General features: G+C 40.1%; 1 protein-coding gene and 1 non-coding gene across 2 annotated transcripts in view; one reads left to right on the forward strand and one right to left on the reverse strand.

Moving 5' to 3' along the window:
* Positions 1 to 932: 932 nt before the first annotated feature.
* Positions 933 to 24,768, reverse strand: part of CAPS2 (calcyphosine 2) — a 43,441-nt gene continuing 19,605 nt past the window's right edge. The window contains exons 8-18 of the mRNA XM_015406665.1: positions 23,990 to 24,057; positions 21,657 to 21,776; positions 16,142 to 16,216; positions 15,051 to 15,146; positions 14,867 to 14,960; positions 12,673 to 12,791; positions 9,678 to 9,754; positions 8,643 to 8,797; positions 6,355 to 6,471; positions 1,881 to 1,977; positions 933 to 1,175 (exon numbers count right to left, since the gene is read on the reverse strand). Of these exons, the coding sequence (XP_015262151.1) occupies positions 1,000 to 1,175; positions 1,881 to 1,977; positions 6,355 to 6,471; positions 8,643 to 8,797; positions 9,678 to 9,754; positions 12,673 to 12,791; positions 14,867 to 14,960; positions 15,051 to 15,146; positions 16,142 to 16,216; positions 21,657 to 21,776; positions 23,990 to 24,057 (1,194 nt within the window). The 3' untranslated portion in view covers positions 933 to 999. The remainder of the gene's footprint in view (positions 1,176 to 1,880; positions 1,978 to 6,354; positions 6,472 to 8,642; positions 8,798 to 9,677; positions 9,755 to 12,672; positions 12,792 to 14,866; positions 14,961 to 15,050; positions 15,147 to 16,141; positions 16,217 to 21,656; positions 21,777 to 23,989; positions 24,058 to 24,768) is intronic.
* TRNAV-GAC lies at positions 3,108 to 3,179 on the forward strand. The gene has a single exon. It is a non-coding gene; the product is annotated as a tRNA-Val (tRNA).

Raw genomic sequence — 24,768 nt, forward strand, 5'->3', positions numbered from 1 at the left:
GCCCTGCAAATACTTTTGCAATCAAATGATATGCAATAGGCAAAAATTTAGCAGGTACATCTAAATGAATTTTTAGAATAAGCAGATGTTACAGCATCTAAAAGGTCAAAGTAACTTTAAAAATTCAATTTAGTTGCTGGATTTTGAGGGTTTTTCCCCTTGTTCTTTGTTTGTTTTTGACAGAAATAAAAAAGTCACAATGATGTGTGTAAAATAAAATATACACATTTTCCAGGGCCAGATTTTCTCACGCTCTAACTACTCAGTTCAGGCATCTTTGTGTGAGTTTAACAACAAAGTCAGCTTCTGAAGCATCCTCTTGATTCCTGAGTTACAAACAATAATTTGTTTTGTTGATTATTGCTGAAGTGAAAACACATGAAGTTTACCAGAAGAGTCACTTAAAGATGTACTTTCATGTAGTGGGCACTGACAGAGACATGTGGGGAATTACTATGGTTTCAGTTTCTCAATACATGTGTACTCTGGGGTAAAAGTATTTCCAAATATATTCAAGAACTCTACACCAATATGCTAAAAAAAATCACAGTAATCAATCACTGTATGCTTTCATTTTTTTATTTTCCAATGCTATATCCATGACAGACCAAACTTTTAATCTCACACATCTCCCATATTTCATATATTTAAGGCTATTCTGCAAATAACAAATATTAGTTCATTATATAGGATGCAATTTTACTAATATCCCAAATTCTATTCAAAAGCAAGTAAACTATGTTTATTTAACAAATGTCAAAAGGGACTGAACAGGCAACATTCTAAACCTTTATTAAAATGTCTTAAAGACTGTCCAGGCCAAATTATTTTAACATTCGACATCCTAGATATTTGCCATATCTGAGAGCATCTGCCAAAACATGGGGGGGGGGGGAACCAAAAGGATTAATGTTGCTGACCCGTTGGAGGCATACATAACAGTGCCCCTCTTGTCTCCCCCACCCCATGACAGCCACAACCATGTAAATATTATTTTTTTTAAATTCCCCAAGAATTCCTTAATGTATTCACAAAATCTTCATCATCTATCATTCCAAGACTTAATCCTTCATAATAATCCTCAAACTCACAGAATAAAACTTCATTGGGATTGCTGCATGCATCCTCCAGGGTCTCCAGAAACGAAGATTTAATTTCTTCCTCTGTAGCATTACCTGTTCAATAGTAATATTTTAACACAGAAGTATAATGTAGCTAAACAGAAAACTCAGTGCATACCCATGTTCCCTTTTATAAGAAAAAGTGGATTAATGAATGAGAACTGAAGGAATTAAGGCAGGAACCTCAAATGCAATCTTGGGGAAAGTGATCTTAGATTTTTATCCTACCGCTACTCCAAGCCATAGATATATCAGATAAGCAAAACAACCTTTTTGGAGTTTGAGGATATTAATTTAAGCAACAATTCTTGGAAAAAATAAGTGTAGGACAGTGGTTTTACAAGCCATCAACCAAAACTGCTATCTATACATAGCAATCTAAAATTAAATAAACATTCTTTTCCCCAGGAATCAAATTAAGGGGCCCACAAATTTTATCTGGTTTTATAACCCACTAGTAATTGATGTTGCTTTCACCCGTTCTGATAAATACAGACGACTTAAATGAGCAGAGGGGGTCAACCTTCCATGCTAAATTAGGAGACACTCAAAAGGCTCAAAAATCTCATCACTTTGCAGTGTGACCAAACATGACCTTAAGTGAGTGAACAACCCTCCCCTCCCCCCATGCTCCAATGGACTCGGGAGAAAGGGGAGGTTCTGCCCCTTTATGCCAGGTACTGGAACCTGTTACAAACAATAACAAATGGACTGTGTAACAGAAGAATGCTAAGAATTGCTTCTTTGCATGTTAAATACCTGCTAGAACTTGAGGATGTCTTCTAGCACAATAACATTTCTTGATATCTACCATAGGTACACTACCAGTTTTGCTGTAATCCAGTTTCATATATGCCTGAACAACAACAATAATTGGAAAAGTATGAATGTCCACAAGCGTACAAAAGAACACTTTAAAAAAGTATAAAATAACCAGATGGTGGTTTTCAATGGAAAGAGCTGATACAACATTAAGAGACAGAAAAAGATTTTAACACATAAAAATAAGAAATGCAGAATTTACACTAGCTGTAATTCTGTACCCACCTTGGACCCATTTACTCTGGAAAAAGGTGGAACAGAAACTGAATACATAAATGTCAGGTATACTTAACTGTACTATTTTCAATGTAGGTAAGAGTTTGTAACTGAATTTGTCTTATGGCAAAATACAGGTCTTCAATACCCAGGAATTTGTTGCATTTTTTGGTTCATTAACACATTTTTCTGCCTGTTACATCAACAGTAAAATATTTTCTCACTTACGCATGCATTTTCTCACTCACTGACATTTCTGTTCACATGACCCAGAAAGAGAAATCATTTCTCTCTTTCTCTCTTGTCCCCACCCCCAAAGCTGTATTGGTTTGAAGCTGTTAAAAATAGGAGCTATATTTCACAAGATCTAATGCTTAAAATTGTAAGTTTCAAGGATCAGAGAAGTGACAGCCAGTGTGGTCTAGTGTGAGAGTGTTGGACTAGGATCTGTAAGACCCAGGATCAAATCCACTCTCTGCCAAGGAAGCTTGCTCAATGACCCTTGGGCCAATCACCATCTCTCAGCTGCAAGAAAACATATAGGCTTCACAAGTGATTTTCTTGAAGACAATAGCTGTACTGAAATTGTCAAGAACAGAACCTGCATATTTAAAGGTAGCACCTCTCTGATTAACAGAAGCTGAGGCCAACTGAAAAAGAGGGGATGGCTATCTACCTCTTCTCCCAGTTCCCAGGGGCATCTGTCTATCCACTGTTGGCACGATCAAGCAAGGCAGTTCTCATAGTCCTGCCTTCTTGGCATCCCTCTCTTCCAGTCTCTTGCTTGTCCACTTTCGTCCTACACCCAGTATTAAGCCCTATCTTATCTCAAAGGAGGTTTTCCCCTCTCTCTCATACAAAGGGCATTCCCCTCTTTTTAACACGTGGCAACATTTTATTATGGGAAGTACATGTACATGCTTGTACGTGTGCGCATACATGTGGGGAGGAGGCGTGGCTCAGTGGCAGAGCATCTGCTTGACATGCAGAAGGTCCCAGGTTCAATCCCTGGCATCTTCAGTTGAAAGGATCAGTAAGAGATGATGTGAAAGACCTCAGCCTGAGACCCTGGAGAGCTCAGTCTGACTAGACAATACTGACTTTGATGGACCAAGAGTCTGATTCAGTATATGGCAGCTTCATGTGTTTATTTGTCCACAACTGAAACTTGTCCATCAGAGTGCCTTTGAACATTTCAGGACATCACACTAATTCAATCCATGTGTATTTACAGACAGATGACAAGTGGCAAGCAACTGTCTACAATGGCCAGCTCTTTAGGCCACAGCTACCTTAGGCAGGAATAGTGCGAGCTGCTAGAGTACACAGGGATAAATTGGCAAGCAACTTGACCCATCTAAGGATGGGGAAGACCAGAGGTCATTTCGGGGGGGATCGTGGGGGATCGCAGTTCCCCCGGGTGAGGTACGGGGGGCGGGGCACATGACGAAGCCCCGCCCCCTGCTTCTGGATGCCCCGCTTCCGGCCCTTATTCAGCCAGGAGGAGGCAGGAGAAGAGGGAGGGTAAGTTGCTTCCTCCCTGCCTCTCCCCACCCCTGCCTGCCTGGGACCAGGGTGGGGCTTCCTTGCACTCCTGCCGGCCTTGCAGGTCCACCGCCGGGCCCCTTATGGGGCTTGGCAGTGGAGCTGCAAGGCCAGCAGCGGCCGGGACCGCTGGGGGCGGGGGTGGCCTTATGACACACTCCTGGTGATGTCAGGGGGTGTGGCCTTATGACACACTTCCGGTGATGTCAGGGGGTGTGGCATATGCTAATGAGTTATGCTAATGAGTTTCCCTAGCTCTTTTTCTACGAAACAACCCCTGGGGAAGACTCTTCCCAAACTAGCCCACTGGTGGCTTAAGTTGCTGGGTGAGCTGCAGTGAGAAAGCCCTTGATGGTTGAGCAGCATCAACTGAGCCCTTAGATGCTCGAGTGGCATCTTGCGGAAGGGAGATGAGGCTTAACACTTCTTGGGACTGCTTGTATTCATCTGAGGCCGTCAGGAATGCTGACTAAAGCTTGGAGCCAGAGTGGGTGTCAGGTTTTGCGTTTGGGCTCCCTTCCACCAGTCCAATGCCTTGTACAGCAGGCTGCTTACTTGCTCTTTTTAAGGCCTCAGCTATGGAAAGGGGAAGGTTTGAAATTCACCCCATCCTCTTCTTTTGCTAGCTCCTCTGCTACTGAGAGCCCAGACTGGTCTGTCCTTGTTGGCTCTCCTTGACTGTTAAAGGACAACCAAAAGAAGAAGCAGGTCAACATACAGTTGATAAAGTTCCTCATCAAAGGCTCCTAAGTAAGCTCAAAAATCATGGGGTAAAAGGACAAGTCCTTTTATGGATCAAAAACTGGCTAATTAATAGAAAACAGAGAGTGAGTATAAATGGGCAGTTCTATCAGTGGAGGGGGGTAAGCAGTGGGGTCCCGCAGGGATCAGTTCTTGGTCCACTGGTTTTTAACTTGTTCATTAATGATTTGGAGTTGGGAGTAAGCAGTGAAGTGACTAAATTTGCGGATGATACAAAGTTGTTCAGGGTGGTGAAAACCAGTGAGGATTGTGAGGCACTCCAAAGGGATCTGTCAAAGATGGGCAAGTGGGCGTCAACATGGCAAATGGGGTTCAATGTGGCCAAGTGCAAGGTGATGCACACTGGAGCCAAAATCCTAAATATAAATACACGTTGATGGGGTCTGAACTGGCAGAGACTGATCAAGAGAGAGATCTTGGAGTTGTAGTAGATAACTCACTGAAAATGTCGAGACAGTGTGTGACTGCAATAAAGAAGGCAAATGCTATGCTGGGGATTATTAGGAAGGGTATTGAAAACAGATCAGCCAATGTCATAATGCCCCTATATAAATCAATGGTGCGACCTCATTTGGAATACTGTGCGCAATTCTGGTCACCAAAGGATATTATAGCTTTGGGAAAAGTGCAGAAAAGGGCAACTCGAATGATAAAAGGGTTGGAACACTTTCCCTATGAGGAAAGGTTAAGGCGCTTAGGGCTCTTTAGCTTGGAGAAACGATGACTGAGGGGTGACATGATTGAGGTTTATAAGATTATGCATGGGAAAGAGCAGGTAGAGAAAGAGGTACTTTTCTCCCTTTCTCACAATACAAGAACTCGTGGGCACTCCATGAAATTGCTGAGCGGTCGGGTTAGAACGGATAAGAGGAAGTACTTCTTCACCCAAAGAGTGATTAACACTTGGAATTCACTGCCACAGGAAGTGGTGGCGGCTACAAGCATGGACGGCTTCAAAAGGGAATTAGATAAGCATATAGAGCAGAGGTCCATCAGTGGCTATTAGCCACAAGGTATAGATAGGGACTCTGTGGCAAGTGATGCTCTGTCATCTTGGTGCTTGGGGGGGTCAACAGTGGGAGGGCTTCTAATGTCCTGGCCCCACTGGTGGACCTCCTGATGGCGCTGGTATTTCTGGCCACTGTGTGATACAGAGTGTTGGATGGGATGGGCCTTTGGCCTGATCCAACATTGGCATCTCTTATGTTCTTAAGTTCTTATGTTTATGTTTCCTGGCTCTCACAGTAATTTAGGTAGGCCTTCCCCCAAGAGTTGAAGTGTTGATTGAATGGTAGCTCCAATTTCATACATCCCTATTTTAATCCCTTTCTTTCTTGTTTTTAACCCTGTAATTTCTCTCCTGATCCATCCTTCTGCTGGGCCTTGGCTGTGTTGCTGGCCCCTAGCCAAGTAGTCAGTGGGGTTTACACCATGGCTGGAACACTGCTGTTCCACCTGGCCTCCCAATGGCTCAGATCTGCCACTAGTGGGAGTTGGGGGTATCCCAATAATGGAGTTGTCCCAAATGTTGCTTATTAGGAGCTGATGCACACTATTTTAGACATCTTTTGTGCTGCAGATGAGGCATTAATAATGAAATGAACTAGTTAACCACACATTTGCCTCTCATATCCTTATTCATGACTAATCAATTAACTAATCAAAAACTTTTGCTGTTTATTGCTGGATCTTGTCTCCAAGGTGTTTAAAAAGCAACAACCTCTGATATTAAAATCAGCTACGAAATTAAAGGTCAAATGAATTAACCTTTTTGTCTACATATATATGATCAATCTTAAATGCAGAAATATAACATTCAATAAAACATCAAGTTCCTTATTAGCACTCAGCTGTCCCTAGACTGATAAAACAGATAAAATAAACTTACCTTTCTGACAAATGATTTTCTGTATTCATTCATTTCTCCAAGGATGGCACGGGTAAATTCAAAGTAATCAATTTCACCACTATGATAATCAAGTATTAACCACAAAGACTCAAAATCCTATAATTTAAAAAAGTTTGGGTGAACAGAGATACAACTCAACATAAAGATATAAACAAATAGAACAAGTCACAAAATGAAAGAAAGACAGAAAGCAAATTATTGTTTCAAGATTGTTTGAAGAGTTTTTGTTGAACGCTGCATACTAAAAACAGATTATCATCAATTTTAAGGTGTTAGATCCAGCCTATTCCTGACAGGTCCTGATTATAGCTTTTCATTCAACATATGCAACACCAGTTTGGCTACAATTATGTTAACTCAGTTTTCTCTAAGTTAAAAACTGATCCCAGGTAAGTGTAAGCTAGGATAATAATGGCAGGAAACAGAAACAGCAGAATCCCAGGGAGTTATCATACCCTTAATCCACCCTGAAAAAGGCAATACACATGTTTCTCAAGTGACAGATAATTTAAACATTCAGTAATCAGCAATATTAAGCACCATCATGTACCAACATGGATACATACTTCAAACACCCAATTTTACCATGGCTAGTCCAAGGTCACTTACAAGGTTAGGAAGTCATAAGTTATTTGACCCAGCTTAGATGTTATTGGAAAACTATCCTCCCCACTTCCCCACAGAATTATGGTGCTTCTGTACAGCTTCTGGGGTTTTTTCCATCTTTCCCAGGATTTTTCCAAACCTGCTTTGCTGTGATGTCTTCCCAGTCTTGCCCCAATCAGTACAATTTCCCCTGTCCCAGTCCCCCACAGTGGCCATTTCCTCCCTGTGACCAGACGTCCCCCCCCCCATTGGCAGTTGAATATCATTATAGCATTAGGACTTTATAACAATCTGTCTATCACTTTACTTGAAGTCCCAGCTTTCATTTTTTTTAAAGTCTCTTGCCCCCTTACATTGTTGAGAAAAGGGGCTAGAGACGTTTAAAAATATCCAGACTAGGAATTCAGAAAACCTGACATACATATATATAATGTTACAACAATAGTCAAGAGCAATTTTTTTAAAAAATCTAAAAAGCCCCTCATATTCCATGCAGATATGGTGGTGAATTTCAAACAGATGATATAATCTGGAAGAGGAACAGTTCCCAAACGGTTTCTGGTCTGTCATTTCAGACAGAACCGTTTTAGAACCGGTTCCCTACCGGAATATATTTGTAATTTCAAACACAAACGCTTCTGTCCCGTTTAGGAAACAGGGCTGAAGCGTTTTATCTGTCAACCGCTTCCAAGTAGTCTTCAGTTTCCTCTCCCAGTTCCGATGTGCTTTTTCCCGCCATTTTTTGCCCATGCAGGCGATCTCCGCCTTTTTTTTAACGTTCGCTTTATAGCATTATAGCGCTATAATGCTATAACGCAACAGCATTATATCAATCCCATTGGAATGCCTGGGGTGTTTTGTTATAGTGCTATAGCACTATAAAGCAAACGTTAAAAAAAAAGCAGCTGGAGATCGCCCGCACGGGCAAAAAACAGCAGGGGGAAAGCAGGAAAAAGCGGTGCAGTCTGAAGTGGCAAACCGCTACAGATCCAGCTCTTTACCAGAAGGGGAAAGCCATGTGTGAAATGGCAGCCCTATACTGGTTTACTCCATGGCAGATCAAAAACGGCTTCAAAACGGGTTAAAAAGGTAATGTGAAATTCCTCGGTGAGTATGCAGATTCTTACCAATTTATTAAGTCTTACAACCAATTCTGCTAACCATCAACAATGAAGAGCCATAGTCCTTAAGATAAAATTTACTATTATAAATTGTCTGTTCTTTGATACCTATTCTATATTGTATAAATAAAATATCTTTGCTTTGTTTAACTGTTCTAGGCTGGTGCTGAATTGCAGTTTAAAATGTTCCTCATGATTGGTAAGGTACAGAATGTCGAATCTAAGCAGAATAGATATACAAAAGCTGGAGATATTCATCCAAATTTTTCTCTTTTAACTTTTGGCACATAGTACCTTCAAGCTGGCTTACTTTTACCTAAAAGACAGGATGTCACAAACCTGTACTTATTATATAAAGTCCTAAACCACCTCCTGCAAAAGTATGCTCCTCTAAAGTGGGACAGAAAAGGTCTACACAGAGCTACTGCCAGTAAGCTGAGCCACAGCCCAAAGCAAAGGAATTCAGCAAGAAATGGGAAGACCACGTCTGATCAGGGGATTGTGAGACTGTCTGAAATGAACAGGTTTGTGACAACATACTTGTTCAGGCACTTCTACATGAAACACTTTCAGCGCATGCTTGAAGTCTGCTTTGGTAAGCACTCCATTCTGTTTCTTTTCCAGCTCTCTGAAGTACTTTCCTAATCCTGTTACAATACGAACTCCTCTTTTAATTAATTTTTCTTTCAGCTTATCTGGGGGAACACACAAATGTAAAATATTAAATATATAAAATTTTTAAAATGTAAAATATTTGAATGAAGCCATTTGCAAAATAGCATATGAATAGTGTATGATTCCTTACATGGACTCAGACAACTGGCCCATTTAACTCAATAGTGTCTATTCTGGGTAGCAGTGGCTACTCCAGGTTTGGGGGAAAGGTCTTTCCCAACTCTGCTACCCCATATACTTTTAGCTGAAGATGATGAAAATCACTCTGTGACCTTTTACACGCAAACCATGTGCTCTAAAAGAGAACACAACAGTCTACTCTTGACAGGCAAAAGCTCTCCAAGGTTTCACCCAGAGTCCTTTTCCAGACTTGAGAGCTTTTTAACAGGAGCTCTCAGAAATCTCCCCTCTGATTCCAACACATGCATGTTCTACCACTGCTCAAAAAGAGAACATCTTTTAAAAAACCAAAAAAAACAAGCAATACAGAAATAGACAGCTACAAACCCCAGAGTTCTGTGCCACATATTAATTACATTTGCTTTATTATAGAGCCCTGACCTGGATGGCCTAGGCTAGCCCAATCTCATCAGGTCTTGGAAGCTAAGTAGGGTCAGCCCTGGTTAGTACTTGGATGGGAGACCACCATGGAAGTCCAGGGTCACTACACAGAGGCAGGCAATGGCAAACCATATCTGAATGTCTCTTGCCTTGAAAACCTACAGGGTCGCCATAAGTCAGCTGCAACTTGATGGCACTTTCCATCACCACTTCTAATAGAAAGCCAATTTTCTGAGGAGGAATTCTACTGACATTAACAAGACTATTATTGAATAACATAATGCTTTTAAAAAGAACCCTCAAGGCATACAACCTGTAAATCAAATGGGATACTCAAACCTTGAACATTTCGGAAAATTTTCTTGACATCATCATCCTGTTTGATACAATGTTCTTCAATTTCTGTATCTACAACCCTGTAAATATTTATTAAGCAGTCTCATTAAACATTAACATTCACAATATATCTTCTACAACATCTGAAAAATGCTTTACATCAGATAAGCATAATTCAAGAATTTTTTAATTGGTTTATTAAAAAGTGTCAAAAAAGTAACCTTTGCTAGGTAGTACCAAAATGTATGTTTAATCCCCTGGATATATTCTGGGCTTCAACATTTCAAACTAGGCAGGTAAATTAGAGTCTATTAAGGAACATCTAGGCCATATTGTACTATATAGTACTTTATTGTTTTAAACAGAATTTAAACAGACATTTATATTCAGTTCATCCACAAAATTTTAATCTACCAGTAATTTAAAGATTCGTTTAAATCCCGTTTGTTTTTTTTTAAAGCAGCTAAGACAATTAAAAAACAAAACAAAGCAAACAGTTCTGAACTTTCTTGGTTCAGCAAACTCTCCAAGATACTGCCCCTTCCCTTAGGTAAGATTTGAAGTATTCTACTTGAGAAATGATGCCACAAAGTCATCTATTTATAGTTACAAACCAAATTGATCATTTGAATGAATGAACAGATAGTTAATTGTGAACTTTAATTGCATCTTGAGACAAGCTATAGATTTATAATGACTCAGTCAATTAAGAGTCAGCAACCTCCAGTTCATGTTGTGTAAACAGTCTTCATGGATGTGTTGCTGCATCAACTCTCTTATTGGACCAGGTATCTAAGTCTTTAATTTGGCAAAGACCACATCAGCACCTACCTAAGATCCGGCGGGGGACACATGCTTCCCCACCGGAAGATTCTTGCTTGGAACACAGGCCTGCAGGAAACCATAAATCACCATCTGTGGCTTTATTATGATTTTATTTCTTGTTAACTGTATTTGAATTTTAAATTTTGTACTCTGTTTTATGGCAATTTGCCTTTTTTGTACATTGCCCAGAGGTAGGGCGATTAATAGATTGAAGTAGTAGTAGTAGTAGGAAGAGGAGGAGGAGGAGGAGGAGGGAAAGGAATAATATATTCCTTTTAATCCAACTTTCCAAAGTTAATGGTCTCTTATTTGAGCTAGATTAAATATTACATGAAGCCAAGAAAGACATAAATGGCAACTTACCTTCCTGTTTCATTATGGTATCATTTTTTTTAAAGTACCCATTAGGTACACTTTTATTATTTTTCATATTATACACAAACAAACATACCTACAACATATAACAAACATCCACTAACATACATAACATACATAACATACATAAAACATACAGAGAGATCAGTATATTATCTTATACCCTATTGCCATTTTTTTAAAAAATTAATCGTTTTCTATGAGTTTGCTCAAGTTTCTGTATACTCTTATCTTTTTACCATAGTTTCTATTTAACCAAAAGAGATTAATAATACCAAAAACTTCATTACTTTAAACTATGCATTTGTATTGTACCAGTCATACAGTTTTTTCCACGTCTTTTGAAATGTTAAGTCTGCTGCCCCTCTCATCAACTATGACAGTTTGTCGTTTTCAGCCGTCTCCAAAAGTTTATTCACATATTCTTGCTTCTTTGGTACTTCCATTTGTTTCCAATATTTTGCATATAATATTCTTGCTGCCATAGATAGGTGTACTACCAAATATCTATCACCTTTATCAAAATCCTTTGGAAATATATTTAGTAATAATATTTCCAGTAAAAATGGTATTTTTATTCAATTAATTTCGTTTATTTACTTACTTTATACCCTGCCTTTCACCCCAATGAAACCCAAAGCAGATTACATTGTTCTCTTCTCCTTCGTTCTATCCTCACAACAACCCTGTGAGATAGGTTAGGCTGAGAGGGTATAACTGGCCCAAGGTCCCTTAGCAATCTTCCAGGGCAGAGTGGGGATTCAAACCTGGGTCACCCAAATCCTAGAATGACACTTGAACCAATATACGACACTGGCTCTCTGTGACCAAGTGAGGAATGATGTCTGCCTATCCCCTTACCCCATCCCCTGCAGCGGGCAAGAGCAACCCTAGTCACATAACACCGTTTTCCTCCTGACCACCTGATGTAACTGTAGGCTAGGCATCTCTGAACAAGAATACAACAGTCATTCATGCCACAGGTACACTGCCCAGTATGACCCATGCAAATACATTGTAAGTTCACTACAATTTATTTCTGAAAAGTTATTTAAGTCGTCTCACAACAGCGATTGCATCTGCAACTAGCATAAGTATCAATCTATTAAAGCATTTTTGTTCCAGTATAGCCGACTTTTTAAAATACTCGACTGTTATTTGACCAATATTAATTTGGCCAGTCAATTGAACAATTTTTTAAACTAGCCAAATGCCCAACTATTATTTATTTATTTACTTATTTAATTTATACCCCACCCTATCCCACGAGTGGACTCAGGGCAGCTTTGCTCCCCTCTTCACCAAATAAACCTCTTTTATGGCTGCACTCTGAGCCTTATGCCAGACATGAGAGGCAGAAATCACTGTAAAGCAGATTACATTTGTTTAATTAGAAGCTCAGTTGCTATTGTTCTCCATCTTTTACCTGTTCCTTATATGTTGACTTTAAAGAAAAGTCAGAAAATAACTACTTACTTGCAGTGCTATCATAAGCAGGGATATACCCTTCTTAAGTACATTGACACCAATGAGCTTGGAAGGATGTAATTCTGCTTAGGAAGGCACTGTGAACTCAACATTTTCATGTTTACATGGAACCTTTTAAAAAGTGGAATTACTGTGTATCCTCCCAGCGGATCTTAATAACTGGAATTCCATACTGTCTCTGACCAGGCACAAAGCTTTGTTGTCTGAGAAATACAATCAAAAGCGCCAAATCTGCAAAAATATTGAAAAACAAATATCTTGGTGATAATATTTTCAAGACAGGAATTGACATCAGACCACTTGTACTTACTTCAGAAAATCTCTAGCAGTTTCATCAATATTTGTGACACGGACTGTAAATACTGGTTTTTGTTTAATGCTTTCTGGAAGGCCAGGATGGTGAAGGCTCAAAAAAGTCAGATTTGCTCCCTGTGAGCAACAACGAAAGAGTGATTAACAAGTTCTTCTTTCTTTGTCTTATTTTTCCTAAAATGCAATTCAATCACTACTACTATCTTCATTGAGACAAACTATTTCACATACGTATGACTTACGAGAAGAAGTAAAAAGCACAATGATTTTTGACTAGAGTGCAACTCAACATACATAATCCAGTTGCTCTACGCAACCTTCCCTTCCAATACCTTCCGGAAATATCAGGCATGACACTCATTGCTTGTCCATCCCTGACATCTGAACCATTCTTACTCATTCTACCAACCAACCCCACTTCACCCCAATCTCTGTGATAAAATAATGACTTAAACCATTCTTTCTACACTATACTTTTATAGTAACCTGAAGCACACAAACTACGGTAAAGGATAGATGAATGGCTGGAAAGACTATGCTGAGATAACATGAGGAATTGGAGAACAAGGAAAGGAGAGAGAGGTGAAAAGGCAAGCAGTCCTTTCAAATGCATTTCTAAAGCTGTAATGAACACACATCTGCTATGATAGAAGAAATAAAGACTTGATTCAACTAGGCCAAATACATATGCTTGTAGATCTAATTGGATCTTGTTCTTCGCTCAAAACAGCAATTGTTCCAAACATACACACATCTAAAACATCAGATGTTAAAAGCCATCTGGATTTTTTTTAACAACTCCATTTTAAAAACTTTGGTGTAAGCTGTCTTAAGCACCTTTTTCTTGAATTGTTAGATAAGAAAATATCTGTACCTAGGCAACTTAGAACTTAAACAGAGTGTATATTGTGTGGGCAACATCCCTCTATACAGGGAAAATTTTAAGTCACCTTAATGTGCATATTATGTTTTTTATTTATATAAAATTTAATTCTTAAAATTGTTTCTGTATGGTCTTGATTTACATCTCCACTATACACATATAAAGCTGTGGCTACTGTACTGATGTCCATATGACCCCTTCAGCCCTGGAAAGCCCTGCACACACCTGGGATCCAGAGACAGTTTTGCCCAACTGCCATATTGGCAGTAAGGCACACCATTAGATTTTTTTGTCTGAAGTGTTAAAAAATAGAAATAGCCATTAAAAAACTATCAAGTCATATAGTTATAAAAACACAAAAAACACGAACTGCTTTGAATAATCCTGTCTTGACTGCTACTGATTGCCCTCTTGTGGGAAAAGCAAGACACACAGTGTTATACTGGTGATATTATAAATTTTACAGCTATTTATTCAACAGAACAAACCTAAGATTCAGATACAAAATGCAAATATAGTGAAAACAAAAAGCTTCATTTTTTTCAATATTAGTCCTGAAGAACCAGAGTAAAATTCTTCCTAAACATTTTGGATTTTGATCTAGAATGACCAAAATGTTTAAAAATATCAAAGCAGTACCAAAAACTATGGGATCAATTCCTCATGGATTCTGTCACTAGAAAAGTAAATAGATCGGCCTTGAAACCTGTGGTTAAACCCATAATGGAAAAATGGAACCCCATTTTAGAATTCCTAGCATCAGAAGATATTCTGCCTCCTTCCTGGCAACAAATGCAGAGATGGGTGTAATTGTTCTTGCGATATGATAAACAATATTGGATTGCTTTATTAACTGTTTCCTCGTTTATGCTTCTTTCATGCATGGATAGTATTTATACTTAGGTTCATAAATCTCTGTAATTAGTGGACTTTCTGATACCTCGAAAAGTTTCATGTTAATTTGACTCCGTTAATCTGTTTCAAAAGTTGGTATGAACTGTTCGGACTCTCGATACTTCAATGTGTAAAGGATCAGTTATTTTTTTTTAACATATTGGATTTACATTATATTTGTTATATGATAAAATAAATAAACTATATAAAAAAATCAAAGCATTAAGACTTATAGTAATAATTCCCAAATGGATCAAATCATTGCTCTAACAAATATGTCAAATCTATCTCTGAACACAGTGTCCATTGATAACATGCAGGAAAAGGATAAAGATATGAACACCAAATCTTAGTCCTAATAGTTACAAAGGATTAGTCCTTCTTTGGTCATTATTATGAGGTTCTGAATACTTACAACATAGAAGTCATTAAGACTGTACTGTTTTCCTTTCCTTTGTCCATGCTGATGACCATAAACTCCCTTCTGAATGAAAGGTAGAGCATTTGTCCTATGGGGGGGGGGGAAACATTTGAGGTGCCTCTAGTAAACATTAATAGTTCAATAATATTCTGAAGAAACCTTTCCTTTTTATACATACCTATTTTTACCAAATTGCCGATACTCATATATAGTTAGAGACTTATCATAGGCAAAGAAAAATCCAATCAATTCTCGACAAGCATCGCGTCCATTTCTATAATGGTAACAGAAACCTTCATTAGGTGTTATATTTAAGTATAATCCATTCCATACTTTCTGGAGCTATTTGTATACAAGGCTTATTAGATGCAATATTACCAACTATTACCAGTGCAATCCTATGCAAAATTACTATGTTTAAGCTTACACCGGAGCAACTCTTCATAGAATTGTACTAGTAGACAGATTTGCAAGGTTCCTAAGCAAAATTACACCATTCTAAATCCACTGACATCAATAAATATAGAAGGGTGTAATTCTGCTGAGAATGGTACTGATAGTTCCTGGGTTGCAGGCAGAACATACATTAAAACAAACCCCATTTTATGTGGGCTTACATAAAGATATATTTAACTGTGAAATATACTTTCTACTGGAGAAATATCCTCCAAAATATAATCATAGCTTCAAAGACAGTAATTTACAAACATGACTTCCCCACATCTTCAGTATGCATTGATTAAAAACAACAAAAATCCTCAGCAGCACCACCTTCTGCATACTGCGCATAACCCTTAGGGAGCAATGGTACTTCCATCAGGAATTCAACATTGAAACTGTGGTTTAGAAGTACCCAATGTGGGTGCTTTCCTGCCCCCACCCACACAACCAGAGGAGAAAGGCCCACAACCAGAGTCCCCACATGGTTGATATATCTGCAACAGGACAGGATTCTGAGCTAGGCTTGTAATAGTACAAACTACATGAACTGGGGCAGAAAAGAGGGATGACTGGAACTACCACACTGCTCTCCTCTCCTCTAAACACATGAAAGGTAATTTGGTCTACAATCTAGGTCTGCACTCACAGAACTATGGCTCTCTTCAACAACAAAAAATGTACTGCAGCAATCCACTGATGCATGTTAGATTGAGGCCATAGTAAACTGATTCTAATTCTCTTATTAGAAGTTATTTGGAATTAAATTGATGCATGAAATATACTCAGTGAGAAGTCCACTCACAGAAGTTAAATGAAATTAAGACTTACCTTGATATTACTCTACCATCAAAGCGTAGCTTGTTAGAAAGCATATTTTCAGTCAATGCTGACCTAGTCCTTATTCTGTAATAAATATATAATTTGTGTAGCAGTAAACTAATATATTTTGCAAGTGTACCACCTCTGGAACTAAAAAAACAATCAGTTTATAAACCATATCAATTAGGAAACAGTTGGGCAAAGACAAAATATGAGATCACAACCCACTTAATTACAGCTGGTGTTAATAAACCATGAAGTTCTAGACGGGGCCGTAGCCAGCAGTGAGGCATTGGGAATGACAACCCCTCCCCAATCTGCAATGCTCCATGCCCCCCCCCTACGCTGGAGCAGGGGAGGGAGAGAAATAGCTCATTACTGTGGCACATAACAGGAGCACAACATCGCCACAAAGAAAAGGAATGCAGACAGGTAGAGACCCACTCCCAGGAAGCTGGGATTGAAATGGGGGAGGGGATGGAGCAGGAATTGTGGTGGGGAATCCAGAGAAGTCCCCCAAAGTGCCCCCTGGTTCCAATTGCATGACCCAGAGCTTGGCCCGTTCTTCCCAGCCGATGGCCGCAGGTGGGTCCGGGCTGCAGTCAATCCCCACAGCAGGGCCCCTGAGCTGCAGGGCCAGAGTTTTCCTCCAGGTGGCCACCCCACATACTGTGGAGCCCCAGAGGTCGAGGGAAGGACATTTCGAGATTGGAGTAGATTGCATCTGGCCTGTGCAGGAGAATCATGGTGGTTCCAGGAGATGGCAGCCTCAGCATCCCAGGGGGGAGGCAGCAGCCACAAGCTGCTGGGCACCTCCCTCACTACCTCACCTGGCCAAGCCCTGTGGGGGCTACCGTTTGTTGGAAAAATTGGCAAAATCGTTAAATATTCAGAGATTGCGATGGATCTTTGCTTCACTGGAGAGGAGGCATTTTCTTATATGTAAAAATCTTTATTTCTAAGGGAAGGGTTCACAGGAAATCTACAAAACAAAGACACCTAAGACTACATCTTTACACTTTGACCACACGGTCTACAACAATGGAGATTCTTCCTTTCTTCTTGACTCCTAGAAGGAAATCACCTAAATGCATTAACCAATGATTGTTAGTAGATAGGCTTCACTTTCCTGGGCTTTCTTCCCATTGGCTCTGTGCCAGGTTCCCTTCCAGGTCAGTCTAAACGATAGCACACAAGGTAAACAGACATAAACCCTATAATGACTTAATTTTAGTCCTTGCAACACACATATTTCCAACACTGCTAACTTCCTCGAAAGGGCAAGCTGACTGGCGCCAGGACAGACCACCCCCAGCCCAAGGAGACCTGAGGTTCTTTTCTGTCTGCTGTCATACTTGTGTGATCAGACAATTGCTGTGATGTTTGATTAGGGGAGAATGCTTACTGAATTTGAACAATTAATAAAATTAGGAGGGAAAAACCCTGCAAAGGTCTAATTTCCAAAATATGCAAAATCTTGATTTCTAATGGGGGAAAACCATCTATGCCCTACCAGAGGAAATGGCAAAAAGATTGCACCTTTAATCTTATGGATTCTCAGTGCAGGAAAATTTGGAACAATAAAAATGATCAACATTAAAATATTATTGTTTAAAATCCTGGCAAGATGGTATATGACACCCCCAAAATTATACTATGTGAATCCCAACAATCACCCCTTATGCTGGAAACACTGTGGTACAGTTGGATCCTACATTCACTGCTGGTGGGATTGTCCCATGGTAAGGGCCTTCTGGGAGAAAACCATTTTGCAGATTAAGAATACCACATACAGTATGGACAGAATGGAGCAGGTGCAGAGGAGAGTGACAAGGATGATCAGGGGCCTGGAGGCCAAGCCCTATGAGGAAAGGCTGAGGGACCTAGGAATGTTCAGTCTGGAGAAGAGGATGCTGAAGGGCTGTTCCAGTTGGCAGCAGAGGATAGAACTTGCAATAATGGGTTTAAATTAAGGGCAGGAAGGTACTGGCTGGATATTAGTAAAAACTTTAAAGAATTGTGCAACAGTGGAATCCGCTGCCGGGGTGGGGGGGCTCCCCCTCACTGGCAGTCTTTAAGCAGCGACTAGACAAACACTTGAAAAAGATGCTCTAGGCTGATCCTGCATTGATCAGGGGGTTGGACTAGATGTCCTGTATGGCCCCTTCTACCTCTGTGATCCTGATTCTATATTTAGTACCTATGCATCCTGAAACAGTTCTTCTGAACTTATGGGAATACTCAGAAATCCCACCTATGAGAAAAGACTTAATCTCTATTTTACTTGTAGCTGCTAAAGCTTTACTTGCTTCCAACTGGAAAAATAAAGATCTACTTTTGACCTCACAATGGTACATGAAACTATGGGATTTTTTTTATTATGGAAAAAAGATCTCAGATCAGCTTCAGCATATAGACAACCCTCTTTATAAATCCACATTCCTAGAGCAATGGTTTCCTTTCTTAGACTATGTGACAAATAGAAGCAACTCAGAAACAACTATTCCAATTGCCTACAGCTTCTTGGCACTTTTTTAAATGAATCCTTATTATGTCATATAAGAAATAACATTATTTACCAACAGTGAATCTTAAAATGTTATATCTATACTGAGCATTGGTTACACCTGTTATACTGCTTGTTATGGTTAATTTTTAGACCTACAGGAAACTTCTTCATTGTTTGTTATTCCATTTCACTCAATCATTATGCTATTACAATACTGCTGTGGCAATTGTTTATGCGTTGTAAAGGTTCCAAAATTAATCAAGTACAAAAATCTGAAAGATCTGAATCCTTAACTACAGGAAAACATGGATGTTTCATGTGTGTTTCTCTACCAAATACCCAGCCTCAGTTCTTTTGCATTTTTCTATAAAAAGGGTGGCTGTTAGCCAGCTCTGTGTGAGACAAAAGGGGTGCAAATCCACATGTACAGCTACCCCTACAATGTGTCAGTAATAGGCTCTTACTATCTGCACCACAGGAGTCCACATTGGTGAACATGCTGCATCTTCTGGAATTCATCTGCTTAACAGGGACAGGCTACATCATGGAGGCTTTCTGCCATTTTTGTGCACAGACTGAATCATTCCATACATGACTAATATGAGGGCATCCTCAGCATGCTGCATTGTGAATGGTGGGTGTTGGTGACATTGCTTTCTTTATTTACATATTTAAAACATTTTTATGCCACCTTTTCACCCAACTTAGGGTCCCCAACCAGTAAAAAACGCACAAAAATGTAGCAACATACACACAACACATAAACAGGGAGGAGGGACACTGACGGAATGCCAGACGAAACACAAAAGCCTTCAATTTGCTGGCAGAAGACAATAATAAATGAGGGCAGATTAATCTTCCTGGGGAGGCAAATTCCATAACTGTGGTGCCACCCATCTAGCATCAGATGATGGGACAACCAAAGAATAGCCCCTGAATATAATCATACTGGTCATCTTCTCTGTTCTGTTATGTGAAGTGATATTTTCTCTTTCAATTTCACTACTAGAAGTGCATAGGGCACCAAAACCAGTATTCAGAACGTACACTGATGTTAGCTGCCACTGTACAGCTGGGACCAATGGAAGGCACTACCCAATGTTAAAAGTTTGGGAAACTTATAGAGTATGAATATAGTAATATAAATTCAAAATTTCAAAGATCCCCTCTACCACAAATATAAGCCTTCATATGTGCTAATCTCCACACAAATATAATGCAGGAAGAGCTGTTCCTTCAAAGATAATGAGCATGTTTATCTGTTTCTGTGCTGCCATTATGAAACACGCACAAAATGTGGATGCCCACCACAAGTATGCAGAAAATGCAACTTTCCCTCTTAAACACCAAGATTAGGGCAAAACATTCAAATGACCTAATAAAGGGTCTGTGGTTTGTGCATCCATCTGGGATGCATCACAGACCAGAAAAGTTGCAAAGGCAACTGGAAAGGTGCCTTTAGTCTCATGGGATTTATGCACTATTTCAGATGCCTTTGCAATGTTACTGGTCTGTGATCTGTTGGTTGCTACGGTAACCTAAAATGGCATCTGAGAAATTTTGGGTTGTTATAGCAACCTGGCCAATTGCCAAGGAGGGGGAAGAGGGATGAAAGAGGAATCAGAAGTATCCCCCTGCAACTCCTCATGGGACACTCCTAATACTATCATAAATTCCAAGGCTGCTTTTCTATGTTCAAAAAACCATTCTTACTCTCCATCCTTTTCCTGTTTTTGTAGCCTCACTTTTTACTAGTTAAATTCATATACTGCCTTTCTTTCTTAGAATGCAAGGTGGCAAACGTTAGTGTCCGAGGAAGCCTGCTGTCCAGCCACTGACAAGATCCATACCAGAGTATCTTCAGCAAAAAAGATGCATCATGTGCCTTCTGACCATACCAGGAAAAAAGATGCATACAGGGTTTAGAGTTTATGGTGGCAGTCACACATGCAAGATAAAGCGGGGGGGAAGCGAGGCTATTTGCTCTGTAGGAATTTGACTCGCAGTTGTGCGATCACACAATCCTTGGAAGCTGCGGGCACAGCCCGCCACAGACGCAACCACAAGTGAGTCGGGGGGGGTGTGTTGCCGTGTGTTTCCGGTGCACTTCAATGAGGGATCGATGATTCATATCTGCGCACTGAGGGCTCCCTATACAGTGTGCAATGATGTGCATACCAAGACCGGGGGGGGGGGGGGGGACGGAACACAACCCATCCCGACGCCATGGGAGCATGCTGGAGCAATCAAACAGGGAAAAGTCTGTCCGTGGCCCATAGCAACCGATTTCCTACTGGACTTTCCCTAGTGTCTTTTTACTCTGCTTCTGCGGCGGAGCAAAACGGGTTGCCGGTGGGGGCAGGGCCCTTCCCAGATGTTTGTGTCTGATCGCGCCCTTTAAATTCGCCCAGCATTCATGCTTATGGTGCGCCTAATTGTGCGTGTGATCGCGACCTATAGGTGCTTAATACGCATTAGTGATAACAACTAAATTAGTGATCTCAGATACTGCTGATCCCCAAGAAATAATACTGATTTATTTAAAAATATTCTGCTTCCTCTGCAACCATCTGAGGTGGCATATATAATTCTAAAATACAGCAAAATTAAGCAAACTTTTATAGAATCAGAAGCCGTAATTAGAGTTGACATGTGTGGTGCAGTAGTTAAGAGTGTCAGACTGGGCTCTGGGGAACCCAGGTTCAAGTCCCCACCCTGCTGTGGAAGCTGGCTAATGACCTTGGGGCAGTCAGTCTTTCAGCCTAACCTATCTGACAAGGGTGTTATGAGAATAAAAGGAGGAGAGGAGAACAGTGCTGTAAGCTGCTTCGGGTCTCCATTGGGGAAAAGCATAGTATCAATATCTAAATAAATGTGTTTTTTTTTAAATCCATGGGAACACAATACATCTCATTTAGATTGGCAGAGTTATTGATATTTTTTTACACAGGCTTCATCATAAGATAGATTAAGATATTAAAAATCAGATAAACTAACACAACAACATAAACTCACTTAGTTTCATGTAATGTTCTTCTCCTAAAGCGCAGAGGTGCTGTCCATAAGCTGGGAAGGATGGGATCCTTCTCACAGGTATCAGTATTTCCATTTTGTTCTGGGTCACTTATTACAGCCCTAGCTCGAAAATAAAAGCAAAAACATATGATAATATGGAAGTGGTTTTATGAAATCAAGTTGTAATTCAAGTTGTAGCAGTTAAGTTCAAAGACACCCTAAGGAAATCTGGAAGACTGGTATTAATAGCTTCTCCTATGCATACAATGTGGGCATGATGACGGATGAAGAAATTACTTCATTATAAAGTCAGAAGAGATCTGAGCAACATTCCATTTAGGGCAATGTCCTCATTTAATGCCTCTTCCCAACAAAAGATATAGTCACAATCCAGTCTGTGTGTTGAGGACTAGAAGCTGATGTACCAAAGGAGGCTAGTGAAGCAAGGAGGAAGAATGGGAAGGAACGACCAGGCTTGTTCCCACTTTTTCTTCTTTCTCATACATCTTGCTGCATAGCTGTCAGCATGATTGTCCTCTAGACTAATGCAGAAATCCCAGCCTTTCTTCATCCTAGACGGAGGAGTCACCTGAGTTGAACCAACAAAATCAGGAATGTGTTGCCAAGGGGATAGGGCAACTGTTTTTCCTTCTTCTTCCCTTCAGACCTCACTAATCGTTGCTTGCCAGACTCCTACAAATTCTTTACAGGCATAGCCATTTTACCTTGATGCATGTGGATGGAGAGACAGGATAGCAGCCATCCTTGTAAAAAAAACCATTTCTTTCAATAAAAGTTATGACAAAAGAAGTATGCTTAACATCTCTGATTCTATACACTGATTTAAAAAAAATCTTACTGAACTTATCAGTTCTAAGTTTCAAGTATTCATACTTAAAATGGGGTTATTCAAAATGGGTTTTTTAATATCGCAGCTAGGTTTTTATGCTTTATGATGTATGCTGCCTTGAGCTGTATTAGACAACTGTAGACATTTATAAATCAATGATAAATAAGGGTACAATCTGGCCAAGCAGTCCAAATTAATATTGATTTCATGTGTTTAACTCTCCCCAACAACATAAATGGGAAATGTTTAACTTTGGCTGGGTTGTGCTTTAAATAAATAATTTTCAGATTACAGGCCGTGGCTGGGTGGCTCAGACTGAGCAGGCTGAAATTAAACCCAGCGAAGATGGAGGTCCTGTGCTTGAGTAGGACCGGGGATGGGGCTCCCGCTCCCGACCTTCAATGGGGCACCTCTGGTGCCAGCTTCAGAGGTTAGGAGCTTGGGAGTGCTCCTGGACCCCACCTTAACGATGGAGGCCCCGGTGGCAGCCACTGCCAGATCGGCCTTTTATCATCTTTGGCTGGTACGGCAGTTGGTTCCTTTCCTTGACCGCAACGACCTAGCTACAGTGATCCATGCGACGGTCACCTCGAGGTTAGACTACTGTAACACTCTCTACATGGGGCTGCCTCTGTCGCAAATCCGGAAGCTGCAGCTGGTGCAGAATGCTGCGGCCAGGTTGCTGGTGGGCGCCCCTAGGTGGGAGCACACCCGACCTGTGCTGAAAGCGCTGCACTGGCTCCCTATAGCATACCGGATTTGCTTCAAAGTGCTGGTGCTTACCTTTAAAGCCCTACATGGCCTGGGTCCGACATACCTGAGGGACCGCATTTCCCCACATATTCCCCAAAGAGCACTTCGGTTGGGGTCACAACACCGGCTGGTGACCCCGAACCCTAAGGAGGCCCAAGCTTGCAGCAACAAGGGCCAGGTCCTTTTCAGTGGCGGCTCCTATCTGGTGGAATGAGCTCCCGGAGGAGATCAGGGCCCTGCAGGACCTTTTGCAGTTCCGCAGGGCCTGTAAGATGGAGCTCTTCTGCCAGGCATATGAGCAGGAGCCACCACTGCCACCACCACTCCATCATAGAGCGATACCGCTGGAGGACCGTGCAACATCTAATTACGGCCCTACCCCTCCATTTCTGCTATGCAAAGTGTTGGGAGTTTTCTATCCTTGCATCCTGATGGTATTGATTTTAACTGTTTTTATTTATATATATATTATATGCACTCTGTGCCTGTGTAAGCCGCCCTGAGCCCGTTCGCGGGAAGGGCGGGGTATAAATACAATTAAATAAATAAATAAATAAATAAATAAATTCAGTCCTATCTGCTAGCATTCTTCCCGCACGAGGTACCTTCCTCCAGTAGTAGCAGACCAGATTCATAAGATTAACCCTTTATTCCTTGCCCAGGAGAAAAACACACGGAGTAGAATTCTACCATTTAGTGAATCTGAACAGATATTTGTAAAATCTCTTACCTACATAACTGATCTATCATTACTTGTTCTACAACAGTTTGTTTTTTTCTCTCTGCTGCAACATCCTCCTGCGAAAACACAACCATTGAAAAGAAAAACATAATTCAAGTAATTCAGAAAATACTGTTACAGGTAAAGTATTCCACATAATAAAACATCAAAAATGGGATCATTTGATACATTTTTGTTATAAAATTTGGACACAGATAAGATTTCTTTACAATGGTCCAGAAATTAGTAATCATAGTTGTCTACAGATAAAAAGACTCATCTTCATTCAGCTAGATGACAAAAAAACATTTTAAGTGTCTGTCATACATGCAAGCTTTATTCTAACAAACAGGAAAACCATTTCCATTCCTTTCCCTTCCATTTGCCATGTCAAAGAATAATGACACAACCTAATTTTTTACTATGGTGATAAAATTAATTTGTAATTCATAAATCAAACACATACATGCTCTGTAGTTAATCATATGAAACTAGAGCCCTATACCAGTGTGATAACAGAGTAACTCACAATGCAATCCTAAATGGAGTTATACTCTTCTGTGTCCATTGAAGGGTGTAATTTAGTAAGGAGCTACTTTTGTTTTAAATTCTTCTTAAAAATTAACAGTACAGAAAATGTCTGTGACATTAGCAAATTACATACGCTTTCCATTAAAATCAATATTTTGTACACCTAAACTAGAACATTGCATGGAGAGGAGATTATGGTGTTAATTCTACTCAATGAGAAATTCCTCCTTTACCTACCCGAATCATAAACTAGAACA

The sequence above is a fragment of the Gekko japonicus genome, unplaced genomic scaffold (genome assembly GCF_001447785.1).
Source record: "Gekko japonicus isolate JY-2015 unplaced genomic scaffold, Gekko_japonicus_V1.1 scaffold188, whole genome shotgun sequence".
Taxonomy (NCBI): domain Eukaryota; kingdom Metazoa; phylum Chordata; class Lepidosauria; order Squamata; family Gekkonidae; genus Gekko; species Gekko japonicus.